Source organism: Cygnus atratus, chromosome 2 (assembly GCF_013377495.2).
Source record: "Cygnus atratus isolate AKBS03 ecotype Queensland, Australia chromosome 2, CAtr_DNAZoo_HiC_assembly, whole genome shotgun sequence".
NCBI classification, from domain to species: domain Eukaryota; kingdom Metazoa; phylum Chordata; class Aves; order Anseriformes; family Anatidae; genus Cygnus; species Cygnus atratus.
This window is the reverse complement of record NC_066363.1, coordinates 111,213,572-111,232,988: the sequence shown is the minus strand read 5'-3', so window position 1 is coordinate 111,232,988 and position 19,417 is coordinate 111,213,572. Positions and strand designations below refer to the sequence as shown.

The window sequence follows — 19,417 nt, the reverse complement described above, 5'->3', positions numbered from 1 at the left end:
ACAGAACATTTATACTGCTGCTGTTCTGGAAACATTTTAGAGGGCAGGTTTCTGATTTCGTTTGTCATTTAATCTACTCTCCCCCTCCTTTTAGTATGTTTTATGTTTTGAATGCAACATGTAGGTGGTTTTAAGCTGGTGAGAAGTTAATTGCTATGAAAGTCAAATAGATTAATCACACTAGAAGTGAATTTTATCTTTACCACTAAGTGTGCGAATGCCAGGACGTGTTTAGGTACTGGCTGCATTTGAGTCACAGTACATGGATCTAACTGTGCTCTTTTGAACTGTGTTCAAAATCGATTTTGGCATTATTATTTTAATAGCACTCAAAAAATAGATGTACAATATAGAGAAAGGACAGAGGAGTGACCAAATCCCCTTCAAGGAACATGTACTTCAGGAAAGGTGGACATATGTCTGCCTAAATGCCTGCACACGAAATAAAGGATCTCAAAGAAATCTACTGCAGCTGGTAAGACTTCTGTGTGGCCAGATTCATGCTTTGTGGATTGTGAAAATGCTATCCTTTAAGCAACAACCTGCTCAGGGTGTGTGTCAGGAAGGGTTAAAGGGTTTTCTTACTTCTCCTAATACAACTTCAGGAGAGCTGAGCAGAATCCACCTTCTCTGAGCAAATTTCACCTCTGGATGCTGTGACGTACGAATTCATTGCAGTGTCTACTGAATTCATGCTGTGGTGTGTGCTGAAAAGGTGACTGTGTCAGCCTCCTGTTAAGTCCATCAGGGAACAAAAGCCCTTAGGGTACGTCTGCACTTTGGTCAGACTGAGGGTCATGCAGCAGACATGCTCAAGTTAGCTTTAAGCTAATGAGCAGAACCGAGAGCAAAACCTCTTTTGCTTTTCCCCCTGTTCCAATGCATTTCACTTTGAATGGTTTCTTTCCTTGTTTGGGCTGCTCAGCTTTTCAGGCAGGATTATGGCATTGCCGTTTCCTTTTGGAAGGGCCAATGTTTTGGTGCTTCGAGGCTAGATTCATTATTTTTCCTTGCAGAAAGCTGTGTCTGCTTAAAATTGTTCCTTGTCTGTGGATTTATGAGTACTGCTCCTTCAAAGGGGCTGTGTTATCACCTGGAGCTGTTAGGTTAAGCAGCGCATTTTGTCTTTCCTTTTGATTGGTGACAACAGACCCTCAGAACAAAGTTAAAATCTCTCTCGAGTCCTTTCAATGTGTTGATAAATAAAGGAGGCTTTACAGAAGAGTTGGATGGAGGAGCTTTGCCCCCTTTTCCTATATCGCTTTTAACCAGAGATGAGCTTTGACATCTTAAAGATGATTTACAAGGACTCTTTGTGCTTCTAGAAAAGATGCAGATTGCAGGGAAAGCCTTCTTGTAATAGGCAATGTGCTCGAAAGCTTCTGGGGAAGTTCTTATTTCTGTGGTAGGCCATCCCCCAAACTGACCTGAAATTAAACAGTTAATGCAAGTTTGATTTTGGTCTGGTTCAGCTTGCAGGATTCCTTCATGTACTCTGCAGTCCTGGGGAGATCTTCTGTGCACAGTACCTACAGCTGTTAATGGTGCTTTATTTTGACTGTTAAACACTGGAGTAGAACTGTGTATTTATTTCTTTGTATTTGTTTTTTTGTTTATTTGTTTTCTTTGCATTTGATTTTTTTTTTCCCCTGCTTTATTCACAATTAATCCAGATGTTCCTGACTTTAGTTCTTCTCCCATCCTATCTTGCAAGGAAAGGTGTGCACCATGGTTGTCAGCTCCAGCAGAGTTTTTTGTTCCTCCCCCAGTTCTACCCAGCTAAGGTCGGTCCCAGTGCCTGCAACAGCCCTTGGTAATCGGTGAATTCATCGGTGCCTCTGGCTGTTCAACGCTGACTTTCTGCAGTTTGTGGAACATGGCAGTCAGTACCTGGTCTACAAAGATCTCCTCTCAGGTTTGGGTTATTTCAAAAAGGCTTCTCAGAACACACTGGACCACTTCAGTTAGGGTTTAGCCAGGGGAGAGCCGGGTCCCTGGGTGTTCTTGCACGTATTTAGCTGTCCCAGTCAATGTCTTGTTTGTCTGCTCTGCAACTGCCAGATATCTCTGACTCAAAAAGTTCTTGCTAAGATACAGAGTTACCCCTCTGACAATGTTTGGTTGCCTTAAATTGGAATGTAGCAAGGTAGAGGAGAGCTGATAGAAATGGCTCCTACTCCAGCTGAAATGAAAAATGTTTGTAAACGAGGAGGAATGGTGTTAATAGCTCAGAAAATGTGAATTATTGAATAGAGACGATAACATAAGATTAACTGTTCCTTTTTTCCTGTTCTGAAGATATTTGTTGCTAGATCTCCCTACCTCACATAGCGTTTTGTATGTGTGCGTTTGTACATATGCTTGCTGCCAAGTAGATGTATATACAAGAGATGTAACAATAACATTTGATAACTTATTTCAGTGGCTGTCCTTCAAGAAACGAAATAATGTGTGTTGTTACTGATTCTTGCCCACTGTAATTTCTGCCTTTTTCATGTTAATGTGTTATCTTGATGTAGCTGCTTTCAGCAGCACTAAGAGCGATCCATTTCCCTGGCGATTTTTGACAATTATCTTAGCAGCTGGTTAAAACATGCAGAAGAGGGACAAAACAAATATTATGTCTATAAAAAGCTTGACATTGCTTTAATTCCACCAGTAGAATGAAAACAAAGGTTACGTACATCAGAAGCTTTTTCCTGATGTTTTGAGAAGATGACCTGATGATAAATAGGAAGATTTATTTTGAACAGTGAGTGAACTTGATGAGCCATTTCAAAACACTGTCTTTGGAAAAAAAAAAAAAAAAAAAAACGCGTTTCTGTAAGGACAGAGGTTTTGGCAGTTTGGAGAAGTGAGGTTACGAGGATTGGCTCTGTGTACACAAAGTAAGGAAAACTTTAATAAAGTATTCTGTGTTCGCTTACAGCAAGCACTGTATGACATTTAACTTTCTAGTTTAGCAGTGAATCAGAGGAAACATACTTTTTATATGGTATGTACAGATATAGTCGTACTATTAACAAATCGTGTTCGTGTCTGGACTAAATCCCCCATATCTTTCAATTCCAGATAGGAAGATTAAATCAGAATCTAAATTCTGAAAATGGCCTCATCTGTGTTCTTGGCTACATAAACATGTTCCTGAACACCTCAGAAATGTTAGATACTCAAAATCCAGAGCCAGCTTTTGCAGCTTGAAGATCTTTCGCTAAGGTACTTGTGAGGTCATGGGTGGAAGGGATCAATGATAGCTCACTCAGGAATGACACGTTTATCTAGCCAGTACTGGCTGGTTTGACCTGTTCAAGAATTGACGCCGTGAAGTCTATGAGATAATCACAGCTGCTCAGTGGAGAATGTGAGGCAGCAAAGAATGTGTAGTCCCACATTTGTGTCTCCCAGGATCCAGGTGTCTGCTTTGTCAAGAACAGGGAACCTTTAGGATGCTATTGTCATCTCCTGTCTTTAAGCCGTATGTCAGACTTAGCAGAATTTTCTTACGTTTTGTGGTCAAGAAGTAGATCCAGTTACAGCTGGACCAGCTGTAATCTTGCTGTTCTTAAGTTTACTCAGCAAAGAACTCTCCATACAGTCCACGTATTTTGTTTTGTTATCTGTAAAAACTATTTTTCTGACTTTTTTTCTAATAATAAATGATTTCTAAACGTTTTTTCCTAAGTTTTTAAACAACCTTTATTAAACAAATTTTGCTTTCTCTTCTGAACGTTTTGTCATCTGACCGTAAAGTGATTAGGAGAAAGGAGGGGGTCATTCACATCAGGAATTGTGTAGCAGCCTACCAAAGTTCTTTGGGAACTTTTTAAAGTTTGTGGTAATCGTGCTTCCATCCATCCATGAATCGCGTAAGCAGATTTCATAAATGCAGATAAACGAGAGCACGTTCTTTCCAGTGCCGCCTCTTTGCCTGTAGAAGGTTGACTTTTGCATGTTGGATGTGCTCCTACTGTGCAACAAGTTCTTCCACATATTAGGGTATTTGGGCTTGATGAATCTTAGACTGGTACCCAGGAGTTTGATGATGCCATTGGTCTTGTTGCCTGTAGTTCAGCCTGATGTGGGGCAAATGCTGGACCTGCGGAATTGACTCCTACATGATTCCTCACAGTCCTTCCTCAAGGTTTCACCACAGTTCATGCCCTACCAACTTCTGATGAGTTATCTTTGATGATCATGATTTCTACAATGCACAAACCCCAGAGCTTCTGTGTGTCCTCAGTCATTAGGTAAAAGGGTTCAGCCTCACTTGTTTCTGTTTCACTGTTTGCAGTGATCGGTTCTTCCCTATCACTGAATCTTCCCAAAATTACTCCCATTCAGAGGCTGGAACAGCGATCTCACCAGCTTTGTTTCCCTCTGCGGGGTCCAAGTTATAAGTTGAGGAATGAGTCCGTATTTCCCTGCTCTCCCATCCCTTCTAGGTGGGTCCAACCCCACTTCCAGTACTCGTGAGTACTTCTAGTACTTACAACGACTAAGTTGTAAAAGGGCTGCTGTTTTAAGAGACTTCTCCGTGGCATAGTCCAGCCATAGTGCTGGGTCATCCTCTCTTTCCCTTTCTGGTTCTCGTTTACTCCCTGTACTAGGTGATCAATGTAAAGAAGCCCCTTCTGTTTAATTATCTAACTACTCAGCTCCAGTCTTTGCTCCAGCAGTCCTGCAGAATTCTCCCGGTGCTCACAGTGATCGCTGCTCTAAGCTTCTTCCTTCTCCTTCCTGGAGGGACTTGCAGTCCTAGCTCATGCAGGTTATCTGCCTTGCTGTGGAAGCCATTTCAGCTAGGGTTCGTTGGGCCAGGCCAATGACTTTCTGCAGGTTGGGTCCTGCAGCAGTGGAGATTCAGACCACTCTCCTTTGACTCCCAGATAAGAGTGCTTCACAAGGATGCAGTTATTGCCTTCAGTGCTGATAGATTTTGTAAAGAACTGGAACTGGTTTTGACAGAGACAGCAAATGTACTCTGCAATACCAAAATGTTTGTTTACTTACAAAATTACTTGTAAATGAATCAGTGATTGAAACTATAGAAATAGCTGAGATCAAGGTAAATAGGTGTTAATCAAATGTTCCCTTCAAATGCATGTTGTTTCCATGGTACAGCAGAGTGACATGGTAAAATTAAAATGGTTTATTTTAAGAAGCAACCTTCTTTTTTTTCTTTTTTGTTTCCTTTTTGAGCAAGGAAGGTTTTGAAATGATTTCTTAGGAGCAACTTCAGCTCACATGGAAATGTTTTGTTAAATGATGCTACACTCAGATTTTTTTTCCTGATCGCTGAAAGCTGTGTCAGAATTTTGTACAAATGTTTGCAGTATAAATGTTTTAAAAATAGCTTTTGCAGCACTGCATGGTCACAGTTTCTACAAGCACATGGGTAGCCAGAGTTCCTGGAACTATTCCTGTTTCTAAAATCGTTGGGGTTGAACCATTGAGTCTAAATCATTTGGTAGAATTAGTATCCATATCATTAGGTAGAATTCTGACTGCATGTCAGAATCTTGGGGACCTTTGCTTTAAACAGGCTGGCTAAGCCTAATTAAAATTTTCCTTTCCATCTCCTACTTTTAATGATTCAGCAGATAGATTTGGAAATCACTAATTTAATTTGCCTTTTACTTGGTTTCCTTTGTCTTGCAAGCTCATTCCTTTTCCTAAGGCGTCTCAATGCCTAAGAGGACAACTGTGACCTTTAAAGTGAAGAAAGAGATTACCACACTTTGCGTGATTTTTATTTTAAAGGACATTCAGGACATCAATGTAGGTGTCTTTTTTTTTTAAACTAAGTACACGTGCACTCAAAACACTTCAGGAAACGCTGAAATGCAGTAAAAGGAAAATAATCTTCTGAACTGTATGTCTAGATTTTAGAGACTTCCCCTGGAACAAATTATATGGTTAACTTCTCTGAAAACTTGTTTCTCATTTTTACATTACACAAACAATCAAAGGTGGACATTTTTAGCAACGTGTTTTCCTTTTGTTTTCTTTCTTTTTTTTTTTCTTGTGCATGCTTATTTCATGTGCTATTCCAACCCACATTTTGTTTCTCTTTGGCACTGAGGCACCCTTACATAATTTTTCAGAAATACAAGAGTGTTCTGCAGCAGTAGTCCAAAAGGCTACAGCCTGCAGTAGCATTTTTGCAGAGTTTTGGGATGATCGCAGTAGAATGGGGTATTGTTTTTGATAAGGCCTGTTCTCACAGGGTTCTTAAATGCCTGTTTCTCTGCTCTTGGCCTCCTCTCAAGTTTCTGATAAACATGACTCTACAATGGAGTGGGTGACACAGCTTTAACTTATGTCACTTCTCAAACGCAGCACTTGAGTTTCTTTCAGGAGAACTTAAAGAAAAGAAAGCAGTGTAAATGTCACAGCTGCCATTCTTCGTTAATCCCTGTTTACATGCATGACAGTGGATGTTGTGCATCTTTATGTAATAAACTCACGTTAGCCTGAGATAAGCTCGGTGCAGTTAATTCTGCGGTCATTGACACGGATGTGAGAAGTTGGTCTGCGGAGGTCAGAGTGGCTGCAAGGTGTGTGAGGGAGAATCCAGCCCCGTAGATCAAGGTGTGGATGCATTTTTAGGGTGCTGTGTTTGGACTGCCGGATATCCAGCCTAGGAGCTGTGTTAGGGAAAGTGCATGAAAGATTCACCTTCAGAGGGGTTGGACTTGCAGTGTTCTCACTTCCACTGTTACCTTCAAGCTTTGTAGCGTTGCCTAATGTTCCCGTATGTTACTCTGATAGTTAGTACAGGGCTATGTAAGTCAGATGAATGAGTGGTTTGCATCAGGAGATGTATCAGTGGTTGTATAGATACTGGCAGTTTGATTGCTGTGGAGGAACGGAGTAAATCTGCAGTCCTGTGGTGTGGTATCTTTGGATCAAACCCATCTCCTGCCTCGTTCCCTCTGCAAGGTGCCCGTGCCATCAGCAAATGGAGAGCAGCCAGGGTGTGGTTTACGGTAATCCCTAGGAGGAAAAAAAAAAAGCCATTTCTGCATCCCTTGATTCTTCCTAAATTAGAGACATCCCCAGAGGTGGCAATCACTGTATTGTCCCCGTCAAGCACCACAGTTCTTGCGTGTTGCTTACTGCCATTCTGTGGCACCACACCAACTTTACGTTACCGCCCCCTTCCCCCTCCAACTATTAGACTGGGGCTGGAGGAGCGATGCACCAGCATCTCTTCTGCTGCTGCTTGTGATCTGCAGATTCAGAAACCTGTCTTTGAAAATGCAGCCGTGGCAAATGTAACGGGTATTGGCTAACAAATCGTTGGATCAAGCTTTGGCGCACGGAGTTTACTACAAAGAAGCATTTACTTCCCTGCTGGACACGTATTAATGTTATAACAAGTTTTTAATAGATGAAGGAATGAGGTTTCTGCTGTATCCCTGGGGAGACAACTAGACAAACAACTATTAGGAAATCTTAGCTGATAATTATTTAAATGTTTGGTTTCTTAATTTCATCATTTTACTTGGGCAACTTTGTATTAACCTAAATAGTTCCCTTCATTCCTCAGCGCTCGTGTTTCCCAAGTATTTGTAAATCACTACCAAGTCTTCCTTTCCCACAGACATTGCTTATCCTAACTGTTGACTGAAAATCAATTCCTCCATCTAATGACTCTGTCACTGTTCTCTGAACTCTTTCCATTTTACATTATCCATCTGGCAACAAAATCTCCAAAACCGAGAGCAGACTGCAGATGTGGTAGCTCCATGGCTGTTGAGACAGGGATCTGCTGCAAACCATTGTACATCAGGAACTAGCTGTTTCTGGGATCAAAATATAAAGTCGTTTGTCCCCATCTTTTTCACCCAGGACACCTTGGTGTAAGAAAATATTTGAGGTAGAAACACGCTGAAGTTACACTATTTTTATTTACACCATTCCCTTTTTTTCCTTTTTCCATCTTTTCTACGCCCACTATGCATTTAAAGCTGTCATCCTCATCAGAAACGTAAGGCTTTTTGACCCAGGACCTGACTGGTCTTCCCCAGTCTAGTTTGCTAATAAAAATAATATCGGCAAATAAAAGCTAGCAGGTTTCCCAACCAGACCAACTGGGGTGTGCAGTAAAGGGACCTTCTGCTGTAGTTCCCTGCCCTGCCTCTGCTGCATCCCACATTCTGTAGGAGTTAAAATTCAACTGCAGCGTGTGATTGTCGTATTATTTTCTCCGTTATCTCCTAGCCTAATGAGCAGTGTGTTTTCATTGAATCTTAGAGTGGTTTGGGTTGGAAGGGGCCTTTAAAGGTCACCTAGACCAACGCCCCTGCCACGGGCAGGACATCTTTCACTAGATTAGGTTGCTCAAAGCCCTGTCTAACCTGAGTTTGAAACGTGCTTCCCAGGGATACCTCGTGTTCTTGCTCTGAGCTGGTTGCACAGCTCTCATGTCCCCACATGTTGGGTCGTCTTCTGGCCTGCCTCACACAGGGCAGAGGAGAAAGGAGGTGCCTGTGTATAGTCTCTGTGCTCACGCAGGGGAGGGAGGTTGGGCAGGAATGGGAATTCCACCTTCAGCAATGTTTGACTGCTTAGAATAGTCTCAATGCATTTCTCCTGTCATTGACTGTCTATTTTTGGACTCTAATAGTTGTAAATGCAAAGAAAAAAAAATGTCTGCATATATGGAAATTTAATTTCAACGAAAGTATTTCAGTTTTCGTTTGTGTTGTCACAAGGTCACTAAGTTGTTTTGTGTTTTTTTTTTTCTCCTTTAAATTTTACAGGTTATCACTGCTAGCTTATCACCACTCTTCTTTGTCATGACTGCTAACGCACTGACAATTTCTTGGTAAGTACCTTTGTGAACTTTTTTCTCAACAGTAGAAATGAATTTCCACACAGTGTTTCATGTGGAAATACTTTTCAAATGGCAAACTCTATTAGTGCTAGTAATATTGTGCATGTAAGGAGAACCAGGTGTGATGGATTCAGTACAGCAAGATGAATAGAAGAGTGTTTCTTCTCCCTCGGTGGGAGAACGTGGACATTTCAGACATTTAGCACCACCACGATTCACTCAGCATGTTTTACAGCTAGATAAAAGATGCAATAGGCAAATAAATGACCTATTCGAAGTCATACTATAAATCAGTGGCAGAACTGGATGTAAAACGTAGGAGTCATGGTTTGGTTAATAGTCTTTTCAGCCAATAGAGTGCATTCAAGTTTCTGAATAGACCCTAGTGCTGTGTATACTTTGAATGCATAAATAGAGGTAGGAAAATAAACTACTACTAATAAACTTTTTTCCAAATCTGTATCTGGATTTTGTAACATTTAGCCATGCGTTACGAATCACCTAACCTGACATTTTTGGGTACTGATATAAAGGATTGGATTGCAAACTCCTTTGGTCAAAGACAGCGGTTTGTGTTTGAAGAGCACTCAGCAAAAGGGAATCCCAGCCCAGGGCTGATGCTCTCAAGTGCTTCTGCCATGCACATAACAACTAAAGAAGGGGTTAGGCATGTATCTCTGAGGATAGATTTGTTACTGGAAATAAGCCTGCCTGCTTTTGAACAGCTTTAGGCTCCCTTTTCCGGTCCTCAGAGTTTGATTCTCAGTCTAAGGATTCAGCCCTGCACTGAATGGAATTAGCATATTCCGTTCCCAGGTGCGATCAAGAAGTTAGGGAAAGGAGAATTTTGCTTTAAACTAGCCCCATTTATGTATATGTGAATATGCATCCCCATATGTATGTCATGCATACATAATCTCAAATGCTAAGGTAAGTCCTTTGTGGTTTTCGTTAGCTCTAGCTCACATTTATGTGGCCTGTGTACACAAGAGCCTGATCTAACAGCAATGTGCTTGCCAGACTCCCAGCACAGGCCATTAACTTGCTGTTCCTGACCTCGTTTTACATGCATTAGCACAGGTCCGTCCTGCATGCTGGAGGTAGGCTTTTATAATACATACATATTCGCTAACGTATGGAAAAATAAAAGCAGTATCACTATGAATGTGAACACGTAGACCTGTATAGTTGCACATATACTACATGCCCTCCTGTATGTAATATAAATAATGAATGTGTCTGTATCATTAAAAGAAACTTTGCTTTGCTGCCCTTAGGCCAGTATTACGCTTTCATGGTTACAATTAAAAAGTATCTTTATTTATTTTCAAGTCCCATTGTTGTTTGTGCCTCGGTAGTGCCTTGGCTAAGCTCTGGAAATATTCTTAGATGATAGCAGCTGCAAAGCACTCATGAGATCATTAATCACTGAGGTTTTTAGTGTTGCTCCAGTTTTGTCATGGACGATATCATATGTTAATTTCTGAGTGATGGGCAAAGGCAGTTAGCTGTCACTCCCACAATAAACAGAAGCCAAAGGATTTGCCAGATGGTAAACCGAAGGTAAATAAAGGGTTGGCGTTTAGCCATGGATTTTAGATCTGCTTCATCCCTGTTATAATGATTGTTTCTATTGGCCTAGTAATCTAGTTAAGTATGGATTGCATGGGCTTGTGAATACCTGAAACTTCCAGTCCTGCAGAAAGGGATTCTTCTTCTCCACTGATGAAGGACATAAGGTATTATAAACAATTTAAATGCAGGTGCATTTTTACAGAACAGTGTTGCACAGTTTAATCTTTTGTATAGGATTGCCAGTCTAATTTTTAGAGTGCTACAGCAGTGATAGATTATTTTTTTTTTAAGTCTGTCAAAAATCTTGTAGAGAACACACAAAAAGGAAAAAAAAAAAAAGTAATTTTTAAGACTCTGTTGGTTTTAGTTCTTCCTATATGCATCGGGTTTCTCTCCTCGGAATAAAAAAGAATACGTTATCCCACCTTAGCTTCCAAAGGAATTAATGCAGAGATGTGTTTAGAACTGGTGCTGAAATCTAGGCAAGACATGGGAGTTAACCCTCTCCAAAGAGAAGTGCTCAGGTGGTTAGTGATTTCAGGCACACAGACTTGTGTGTTTTAGATCATTTTGACAAGCCTGCAGCCCTCGCAGCTCCTTGTTGGCAGTTCCACTTGTGGAGGTATTCTGTCTCCACAGTAGGCTGTCAGCACCTACCTCCCAGGGCTGCTTACTGTGTAATTGTGAGGTATTGTGTCATGGTTGTACAATGTTTGTTCCTCTCAGGAACAAGGGGAATTACGCGATTTTTAAAGCAGCTCACCAAAGCTAATCATATAAGTGAATGTAATGCTATTAAAGACCAGAGCCTTCAGCTTCACATGCATTTTATCTTAGGGAAAAAAAAAACACTCTTGCAAATGAACTTCATAAAAGTTTGTTTTGTTTGTGAAGTTCATTAAGGAGCTTTTCTGTTTCATAATCTAACTAAGCCATGAGGCTAAAATGAAAGGTCAATATTCTTAGCTGTGCAATGTTACTAAAGTGGAGAAGAGTCTGTATCCTACAGTATTCCTCTCGGATATGATTGCAGGAAAGATTTTGGAGATTTTAACTATTACACAAATGAAGTTGGGTTGATAGATTATTTCAGTGAATGGTTTTGTTTGTAAAAAGCGTTCATCCTCATTTGGATTTATGACATTCATCCTGCTTCACGCCTGAGTCTTGGCGAGAAGTGTTAGAGCCACCACTGTGCTGTGAGCAGCAGGGGAAGGAAGTGCCTGGGCACATGTGCCGTTTCAGCCAGGGCACTTCTCTTCCGCCAGCTTCCTCGCAAAGAGCAGCAAACACAAGGATTTCTGCTGGCCTCCCTAGGACAGTGGGAACTCCCCAGAGCAAAATGCTTTTTCCAGATTTCCTCAGCTCACAAAACCCAGGCTTTACATCTCCTCCTGCCTTCTTTTCCTTTTCTTGCTGGCATGTGGGCATATAGTTACTCTCCTAACTACATGCAATCTTTTCTACGTAGACTTGTGTCTTTTCACTTGAACTACCATCAGCCCTAACATATAGAAAGGGTAGTTTCTGGTGAGATCTGTAGAATAAGACATTTATTTTTTCAGCCTCTTATCAAGACAAGTGAAAAAATCACCTGGGATACTGTCTCTAGGTTGAAATGTATTTAGACAAATTAATTCAGTTCTCTTAATGCTGTGGTGTGTTTGGCATTGTATCAAGTAAAGGGACTTGCCTGATGCTGAATTTGTGGTTTACTTTGTTTACAGCCTTGTGATCAGTGGCGTTGGAGAAGCTTTGCTTGTGTACACTGAAAGGACAGGCACGTAAAGCGGAACCAGATCTCGCCAGCTGGAAAAGAGCTGACTTGCAGCCTAGAGAGCCTATCATGAATAAAATGCAGCAGCAAGAATGAAGAAGTGCAACCAAACACAGGGAAAAAGGCCTATGTTTTTTTTTTTATTAAGAAGGAAAAACTATGCTATTAGTGCTGGTAAGAGAGCAGCATAGTTGGTAGGATGATTAGGAGCCTTTGCCTCAAAGCACAAGACAAAACTATTTCTGATTGATGTGGTAAAGGAAAAACTGTGCTGTCTCATGCCATTGGCCTTGTGCAAAAACCTCTCAGTAGCAGCTTTTTGCACAGGGAACTGAACTCAGGAAAAGCAGCATTCCCCACTGGATGCTCCCCGTTTTTTTTGTTGTTGTTGTTGAAAGCTGACAGTAGGTTATACCAAACAATGTCAGAGCCCAAATCCTGCCCTGAATTCAGTATCAGGAAGGATGGACTTTGTTTCCAACTGTTCTGAAAGCAGCAAGCCGCTGCGCACAGGTCTGTAGTCACATCGTCTGAGCTGGCACAGTGACATAGGCAACGGGGCTTCTGGAGATAATTCCCTCATGGAACCACGGTGGGTTGACAGCTTTGCCAAATGGGGAAATCAGCAATAAATCTCAATGTCTGTAGTGCTTGCTGTTTGTGTATTTTTTTTCTTCTCCCATTCCCCAAGATTTCTCTTGAAGTCTGTGAATTTTTCTCATCTGGAAGGGGTGGAGGGAATTGTACTGTTCCCAGCAGTGGTTTGTCTCCTAAATTGTTGCAAGAGGCAACAAAGATTATAAAACTTGAATGGATGTCATAAAGAGTCTAAGGCAATTTATCTCAAGAGTTCTTAAAATTAATTTCTGGTTGCTTAATGGATGTTAGAAATTAGTCTTGATGTATTAGCACCTGGGAAAGCAATTTATGTCAAAGTGGTGTTAAATGTTGACTTGATAATATTGTGAGGAAGGTCTACGTGGTAAAAGGAGCTTGATAACAAATGTTCAATAAGGAGACAGACTTGTCTCACATGGCATTAGATATCTGAACTGTAGTCCCTTCATCTAAGTTGACAAAAATTTCCTTCATGGTTGGTGGAAGGGATGGGGTGCCCTCACAGAGAACAACGGTGCCTCATGAAGGAGTCCCCGAGTGATAGCTTACGCTTTGCAATTATAGCTGGAACCTTTGCTGTGGGAAAAGCTCTTCATGTACCTCTCTTCTTGCATAATTTTCATGGGTAGGTTGCAGTCTGGATTATTGTTTTTTCCCCGCTCTCTTGTTTGTCCTATTCATAGCAACATACCAAACCCCAGAACACCCGTTTGCTTTCTTGCTGGTGGTCTCACTGGAAAGAAATGGCCAAATCAGCAGCAGGGGTTCTTTAATTCCAGAGGGCATGCTTAGGGTGTTTGTGGGAAGGTTGTTTGGCTGGAGTAGGCATGACATTGTCTGCGTTCTGGGGAATTGAGTCCCTGCAGCTGCCGAATTAGTATCTAAGCTACCCGCTTAGTGAGTCCGCTACGTATTTATTAACTTCATGCATGTTAACCAACACGGAGCTCTTTGCTTCTGTTTTTCATTTTTGTGCCTTAGCACAATGTGCTTGCATTTGTGAGGCTCTGCTTGATGTAAGTAAAAAAAAAAAAAAAAAAAAAAGTTTCAATTGATCACTACATAAGCCATTCAAGAAAACAGAGTTGGGTTCCCCTGTTAAACGTGGCTGGGAAGAAGCAGCACGCTCTGAACCAACCTGACCTGCTTCAGACAGGGATGACCCCTGTGGGGGGTTGAAGACCCCCTAGCGCTGGTCCTGGAAGAGGGGCTCCTCCAGGAGCATCTCCCAGGTGAGAGCAGACCCAAGGAGCGTGTGTGACCGGTGGGGGTGGGACAGGACAACGTGGTAATTTCCTGAGCCTGAACCATGGCCTGATCTTTAGTTCAGCCCTGCCTCAGGAGGAGAGAGATTGCAAGGTTAAAAAACACAGCTCGGGGTTGTTGTAATGATCTTCGAAGAAGGAAACCTCTGAAGTTCAAACTTAAGATGGCTCTCACTGGACTTGATAACAGTTATGTTCAGTAATTTAGAGGGGGAAAAAAAAGAGTAGAAACAAAGATCTGAAGAAGGAGCAAAGGCGCAAGGATGTTAATTCCTAAATGCATAGCAATGGTTCTGTAGTTGAGCTGGTGAAGAACCTCATTTTTTCCAGTCTCTCATTTCAGGAACGTACCATCTGAAGCCTCAGCAGCTCTTGGGCCATCAGCGCGTGGGACTAGAGAGAGATGGGGCTGTGCTGGTCGTCCCGAGGGCAAGCAGATCCCTGGTGGCTGCCTCATCACGCTGCTTTCACGTCTACTGCTTCTGATCAAACCACTCTGGCAGATAGTGCTGAATCACGTAATACCTTTTTGATCTTATCTTGCTTAGTTGGTTTGTGGCAAGGCTCGTACGATCTGCTGGGGTGGCGCGACTTGTGCATCTGTCTGGTTTTTGGGATAAAGAGGCTCTTGAAGTCAAGCGCCACGGAGAGAAGACTGAAATGGCAAAGCTGATGGGTATGGACCACAAGTGGGTAGTCAAAACAATCTTCTGGACCTGGCTGCTGTGCCACAGATTCCAGCGGAAGGTTTTATTAAATGAATTAAAAGAATCTGATGCTTACCACTGTAGCAATTCCATTGTTGCTTATTGCTGTGTGACTGTTGTGCTTAGTGCTAGGAAGAGAACTTATGCCAATCTTTCAGTACCTTTTATTTTTTTCTTCAAAAAGCAGTGGACCCATTAAGATACTTGGTTAGAGATAGAAATACTTAGTAAGGGATAGAGTTGTAATTTACTATTCCTTTTTTAACAGCTATGTCAGAGTTGTTGGATGAGTATGTATTTATGTTCTTGGTTCCCATCCTTGAACAAGATCTGAAAAATTCAAGAAGTGTGATGTGGACATAGGACATGTTTTAAAAAGGGTACTGTTATTAAATACTGCAGAAAAGTTATTTACTGGGAGCTGTGCTGAGGAAAGGAGGCCTTCTTCCAAATGTTTTATCCGTAACCTAAAGGAGTTCGAGGGTTGAAGAAAACTCCATAGCAAATTTGCTTTGCCCAGAGCAGAAGCTGAGTGAACGGTTTTCAGCCAGATGATCTGCTACGTGAAGCAGGCAACAGACCTGCGTGAAACCTTAATCCTGTTCCAGACAGCAGAGCAGGGGCAGGCTGGTTTTGTTTGCGGAGGAGGCATGGGTCAGGGGAAGGAGACTGGGGGCAGGACTGGCAAAAGCACAGGTTGAAATAGTTTTGTGCCAGGAGATAAACTGGGAAGAGATTTTCTCCTGAAAAACGTGTTGCTTATTTATTTCTTTTTTGATTAGGGCACATTACAAATACATGGCTGTTTAGTCCCAGAAAGCGATTAAAGGAGCCCGTGAGGGTTGTGTAACTATTTCCATAGTAATTGCCTTGTGTGAGAAGCTTAACCCTTTGTTAGCTATGCTTTGACCTTGTGTAAGCTTTGTTTTCTGCTAGAGAAGTGACTGTTTGGGGAGAATACTGATGAAAAAGCTGTGCTTCTTGGTTGCTGGGGTGGGGAGTGTACCCCTGCCTTGCTGCTTGGGATGGGATGGCGTCAGGCAGTGCTTTTCTACCCCTTCATAAATGTCTCTGCTTCCAGAGTAGATGGGGGTAGCCAGCTGGCATATTGACTTCTTGATTTGAAAAATCTCTTTCTCTCTCCAAATCATGCTGACAGCATGCTTTGTGATTGTATGTGTTATGCTTTGTGATTAAGATTTAAAAACAGGCAGCTGAGGATGCCCAAGCTTCTCCTTCTTATGTTTGCCCTCAGCGGTCCCAAACTTTTCGTGACTCCCTTCTGCCCGAATAAAACAAGCCTCCGGCACAACTCCTTCGAAACGGGTAAGGAGAAGGCATTGATGTTTGGAGGAGATGGGAATTGGGGTTGAGAAACTGGGTGGTTGGGATTTACGCTCGTTAAGCTGTAAGGCAATGGAGATGGCCAGGGAAGGGGGAGAGCTGGCAGTGCCGCCGGTACCACGCAGCTTAATGAGAGGGTCACGGTTCCTGCTAAGCATCAAGCTGTGAGCAGGCCGACAGCCATCGGGCAGGGGGCACAACATCCGAGCTCCTCGCTTTGCCATCCTGCTTCTGGCTGTCCCACGGCCGGGGGCTGAGATCTGCAAATCCTCCCAGCCCCGGCCACTCCCAGCGCGACGCTGAACTTTCTTTCTCCCATTGCTGTGCTCCTTTGGGGCGACGCTAATTGTTTTCTCTCATTTAATGTCTCCATTTTTGTTCAGAGACTTTGGATGCTGGATAGACACAGAAGCTAAAAATCCTGTCACGGCAACTTTTATTTCCTTATTGTACTTGTCTGCGCGCCCTGTCTTCAGCATGGGCGCTCCTCGGGCTGGTTATTGATGGTGAGTAAGAACAGACCGTGTGGGGATTAACACAGATGGCTGTAGCCTCAAGACTTGGTGAGCTGTAACCAAAGGAAATAAATCTCTACTTTCAAGGAGAGCCTTACACAATGCAATTTCGTGTGGCTCAGCCGTGTTCAGAGCGGAATATTGAAATTGCTGAGCAGAGAGCTGCGTGGCTTGTGCTGTGAACAGGCACGTTGTATGGGCAAGTCGCTTGCTGCAGCCTCTCAGATGGAAAAAACTTGTCTGTATTGTTTTCTGTCGGGTTAAAACAAACAAACAAACCCATAAACCAAACCCTCTGTGGTTCAGAAACCTTCAGAGAGAAGTGGTCTAGTTCAGCAGAGTGGGCGCTGCGCTGCAGGGCAGTGCCACTGGAAATGTTGACGGGGGAACCCTTAACCTCCCGATACAGAAATCGGTGGAAAAGCTAGAAAGTTACTTCCCCTTGCCCTTCCAAATCTCTCGTGTGTTTTTTATTTTTCTTGTTTACGAAAATGTGACACAAGGGCGCCATTTCTGGTTCAAAGTCTCTCTTGTGTTTTTTATTTTTCTTGTTTATGGAAATGTGACACAAGGGCACCGTTTCTGGTTCAAAGTCCTCTCTGAAATCACGGAAAGTTGATTTTAGAGGGGTAAACGCAGGGGATAGCAGCAGGGGTTGTTTAGTAACCTCTGGCTCCCAGCATCTGGGGCTGTAAGCGCGACTGCAGGCAGCTCTCATGGGGAAACGCTGCCAATTTCCTCAACGAGAGGAAACGCGAGTCTATTACGACGTGATTCAATAAACCACTGCGAGTTAATAAACCACGTCGCCTCCTAAAACGATACACGTTGAATCATCCAAAGGTAAAGATTGGAAGGGTTTATGGCTTTTAGGGAAAAGAGAGAAGGGAACGCACTCTCGAAGAGCCAATGGTGTCTTCTGTGTTGGTCTCTCTCCCTGAGAGACTTCATGAAATCTCTTCACGATGAATTCTTCCATGAGCTGGAAGTTTGGCTGTCTTGCCTTAATAGGAGGGTACAAAGTACTCTGAAATATTTCTGGCCACTCCAAAAATACATTCCTGCTATAGGATTCTGACATCATTTTCCATGCGATGGTTTAAAAACAAACAGTAGAGCAAGCCCATGGCATGCATGAGATTTCAGCTGTAACATTCTCTAAAGTTTTGGAGTTTGGGGTGTTTTTCCCTTTTCCCTTTCCTTCATACTGGTTTCCTCTCCTCCTATTTTCTATAGTAGTCGTATGTAAATAAATACAGTTACAGTTATGCTAAGAATAAATAATTTTTAATTTTCTGGCTCATTGCTACCCAGTTAACTGGAAGAAAAAAATCACATGAGGGCAGTACAGTTATAAATCAGTAGTTGATTTAGGAACAGGAATTCTGCATTCTTTGCCAGCTTTTTATTCACCTTTTTTCCCCCTTAAAGATCCCCTTGGTAGGATCTGAGATCATTTGCACTTTGAAAAGTCTATTTGCTGATTTTCTGGATGCAGCCCCAGGCAGGTGGGTTTCCAGGGCATCCACATGCCTTGATGGGCTTCCGCAGTGTCTGTAAGGTCTTCAGCACAGGTTGCCGCTACGACTTCCTCCCTCTGCTCAGCTGCTTATTTCAATGAGACTACGGAATGATATTGCTGGGACTCCTATCACCTTCTGCTGAGTACAAAAGCAATGGGGATGCCCAAGTGTCATCAGATATGTCTCAGATCTTCAGGAAATTAAGGAGAGAGAGAATAACTTGGATGGTTAGCAAATGTAACGGCGTGGTGAGAGCTGTCCTATCATACACCTTCAAAAGATCAACTTAGCAAAGTGCCTGACCTTCCCGCTGGTAAGGAACATTTCAACTTCTCAGCCCCGTGGCCTTGCGGACTTTCATGCTGCCCTCCTTTATCTTTCCAACTAAGGATCTGCTTTGGCTCACAGACGGACATTTCTTTAACATTTGTCCACAATAATTGCGTTGCCACCATCAATTAAATTCACCAGATATTTTTCTTCCTGGCCTCCTGCAGCTTTAATCTGAAACTTTCCATTTTCCTGTCCATGGACACCATCGCAGCCTGAACAGAGTCCAACTTTCCATTAATGGACGCAGCAGGCTTTTAAAATAAATCAGACAAAGGGTGGGGACTGCAGCTCCGGATGCCACGTATGAAAGAGTCAGCCAGCCCCAGCTCCCAGCGCTGCACCAACATCTTCCTGCTTACCTTTGGGTTTATTCAAATAAGACAAGGTGAACCAAAAGGAAAAAAGAAGGAAGAAAAAAAAAAAAAAAGAGCACTTTACAGTCCTGGTTTTGTCTGTGTGAGAATTGTAATCTTTACCCACAGAAATACTTCAGCTCCTAATTGGCTTCCAGTCTGCGCTCCTCACCAGAGACGGGTGTTTCAGGATGGCTGGGAGGATGTTGCTCCAGGAGAAGGCCTTAAATATTGAGCTTTCAGAAGCACTCTGGATGTAGCTCTTCAGTGATGTGCTTTTGAATGATGTGCATCTGAAAGATGTGTATTTAAATGACTTGCTTTTGCTTATAAGCTCAAATTGGTCTAGTTTTGGCTAAAAAACTGCTCACAACAGAAGAGAGATTGGAAGAAACTACTGATGTTTAGAAATGTGCTGGACTTTGTCCATCTGAAAATGTCTAAATGAATGCTTTGATGTTTCTTTAAGATGCTTGTGGTCTACAAAGAGCTACAGAGCAGTTAGTTTGTGGGCTGCATCATGGGAGGTCAGAGCATGGACCTGGAGGTCTGTACGACCAGCTCA

The 19,417-nt window shown here is 42.5% G+C and overlaps 1 protein-coding gene across 4 annotated transcripts in view; it reads left to right on the top strand.

Annotated features, from left to right (window-relative positions):
* The window catches only part of TMEM241 (transmembrane protein 241), a 55,793-nt gene extending 42,952 nt beyond the window's left edge, over nucleotides 1–12,841 (top strand). For all 4 annotated transcript variants that reach the window (XM_035564080.2, XM_035564079.2, XM_050708457.1 and 1 more), the window contains 2 exons: nucleotides 8,769–8,833; nucleotides 12,145–12,841. In XM_035564080.2, coding sequence (XP_035419973.1) covers nucleotides 8,769–8,833; nucleotides 12,145–12,205 — 126 coding nt within the window. In that variant the 3' untranslated portion in view covers nucleotides 12,206–12,841. The remainder of the gene's footprint in view (nucleotides 1–8,768; nucleotides 8,834–12,144) is intronic.
* The last annotated feature ends 6,576 nt before the right edge of the window (nucleotides 12,842–19,417 follow it).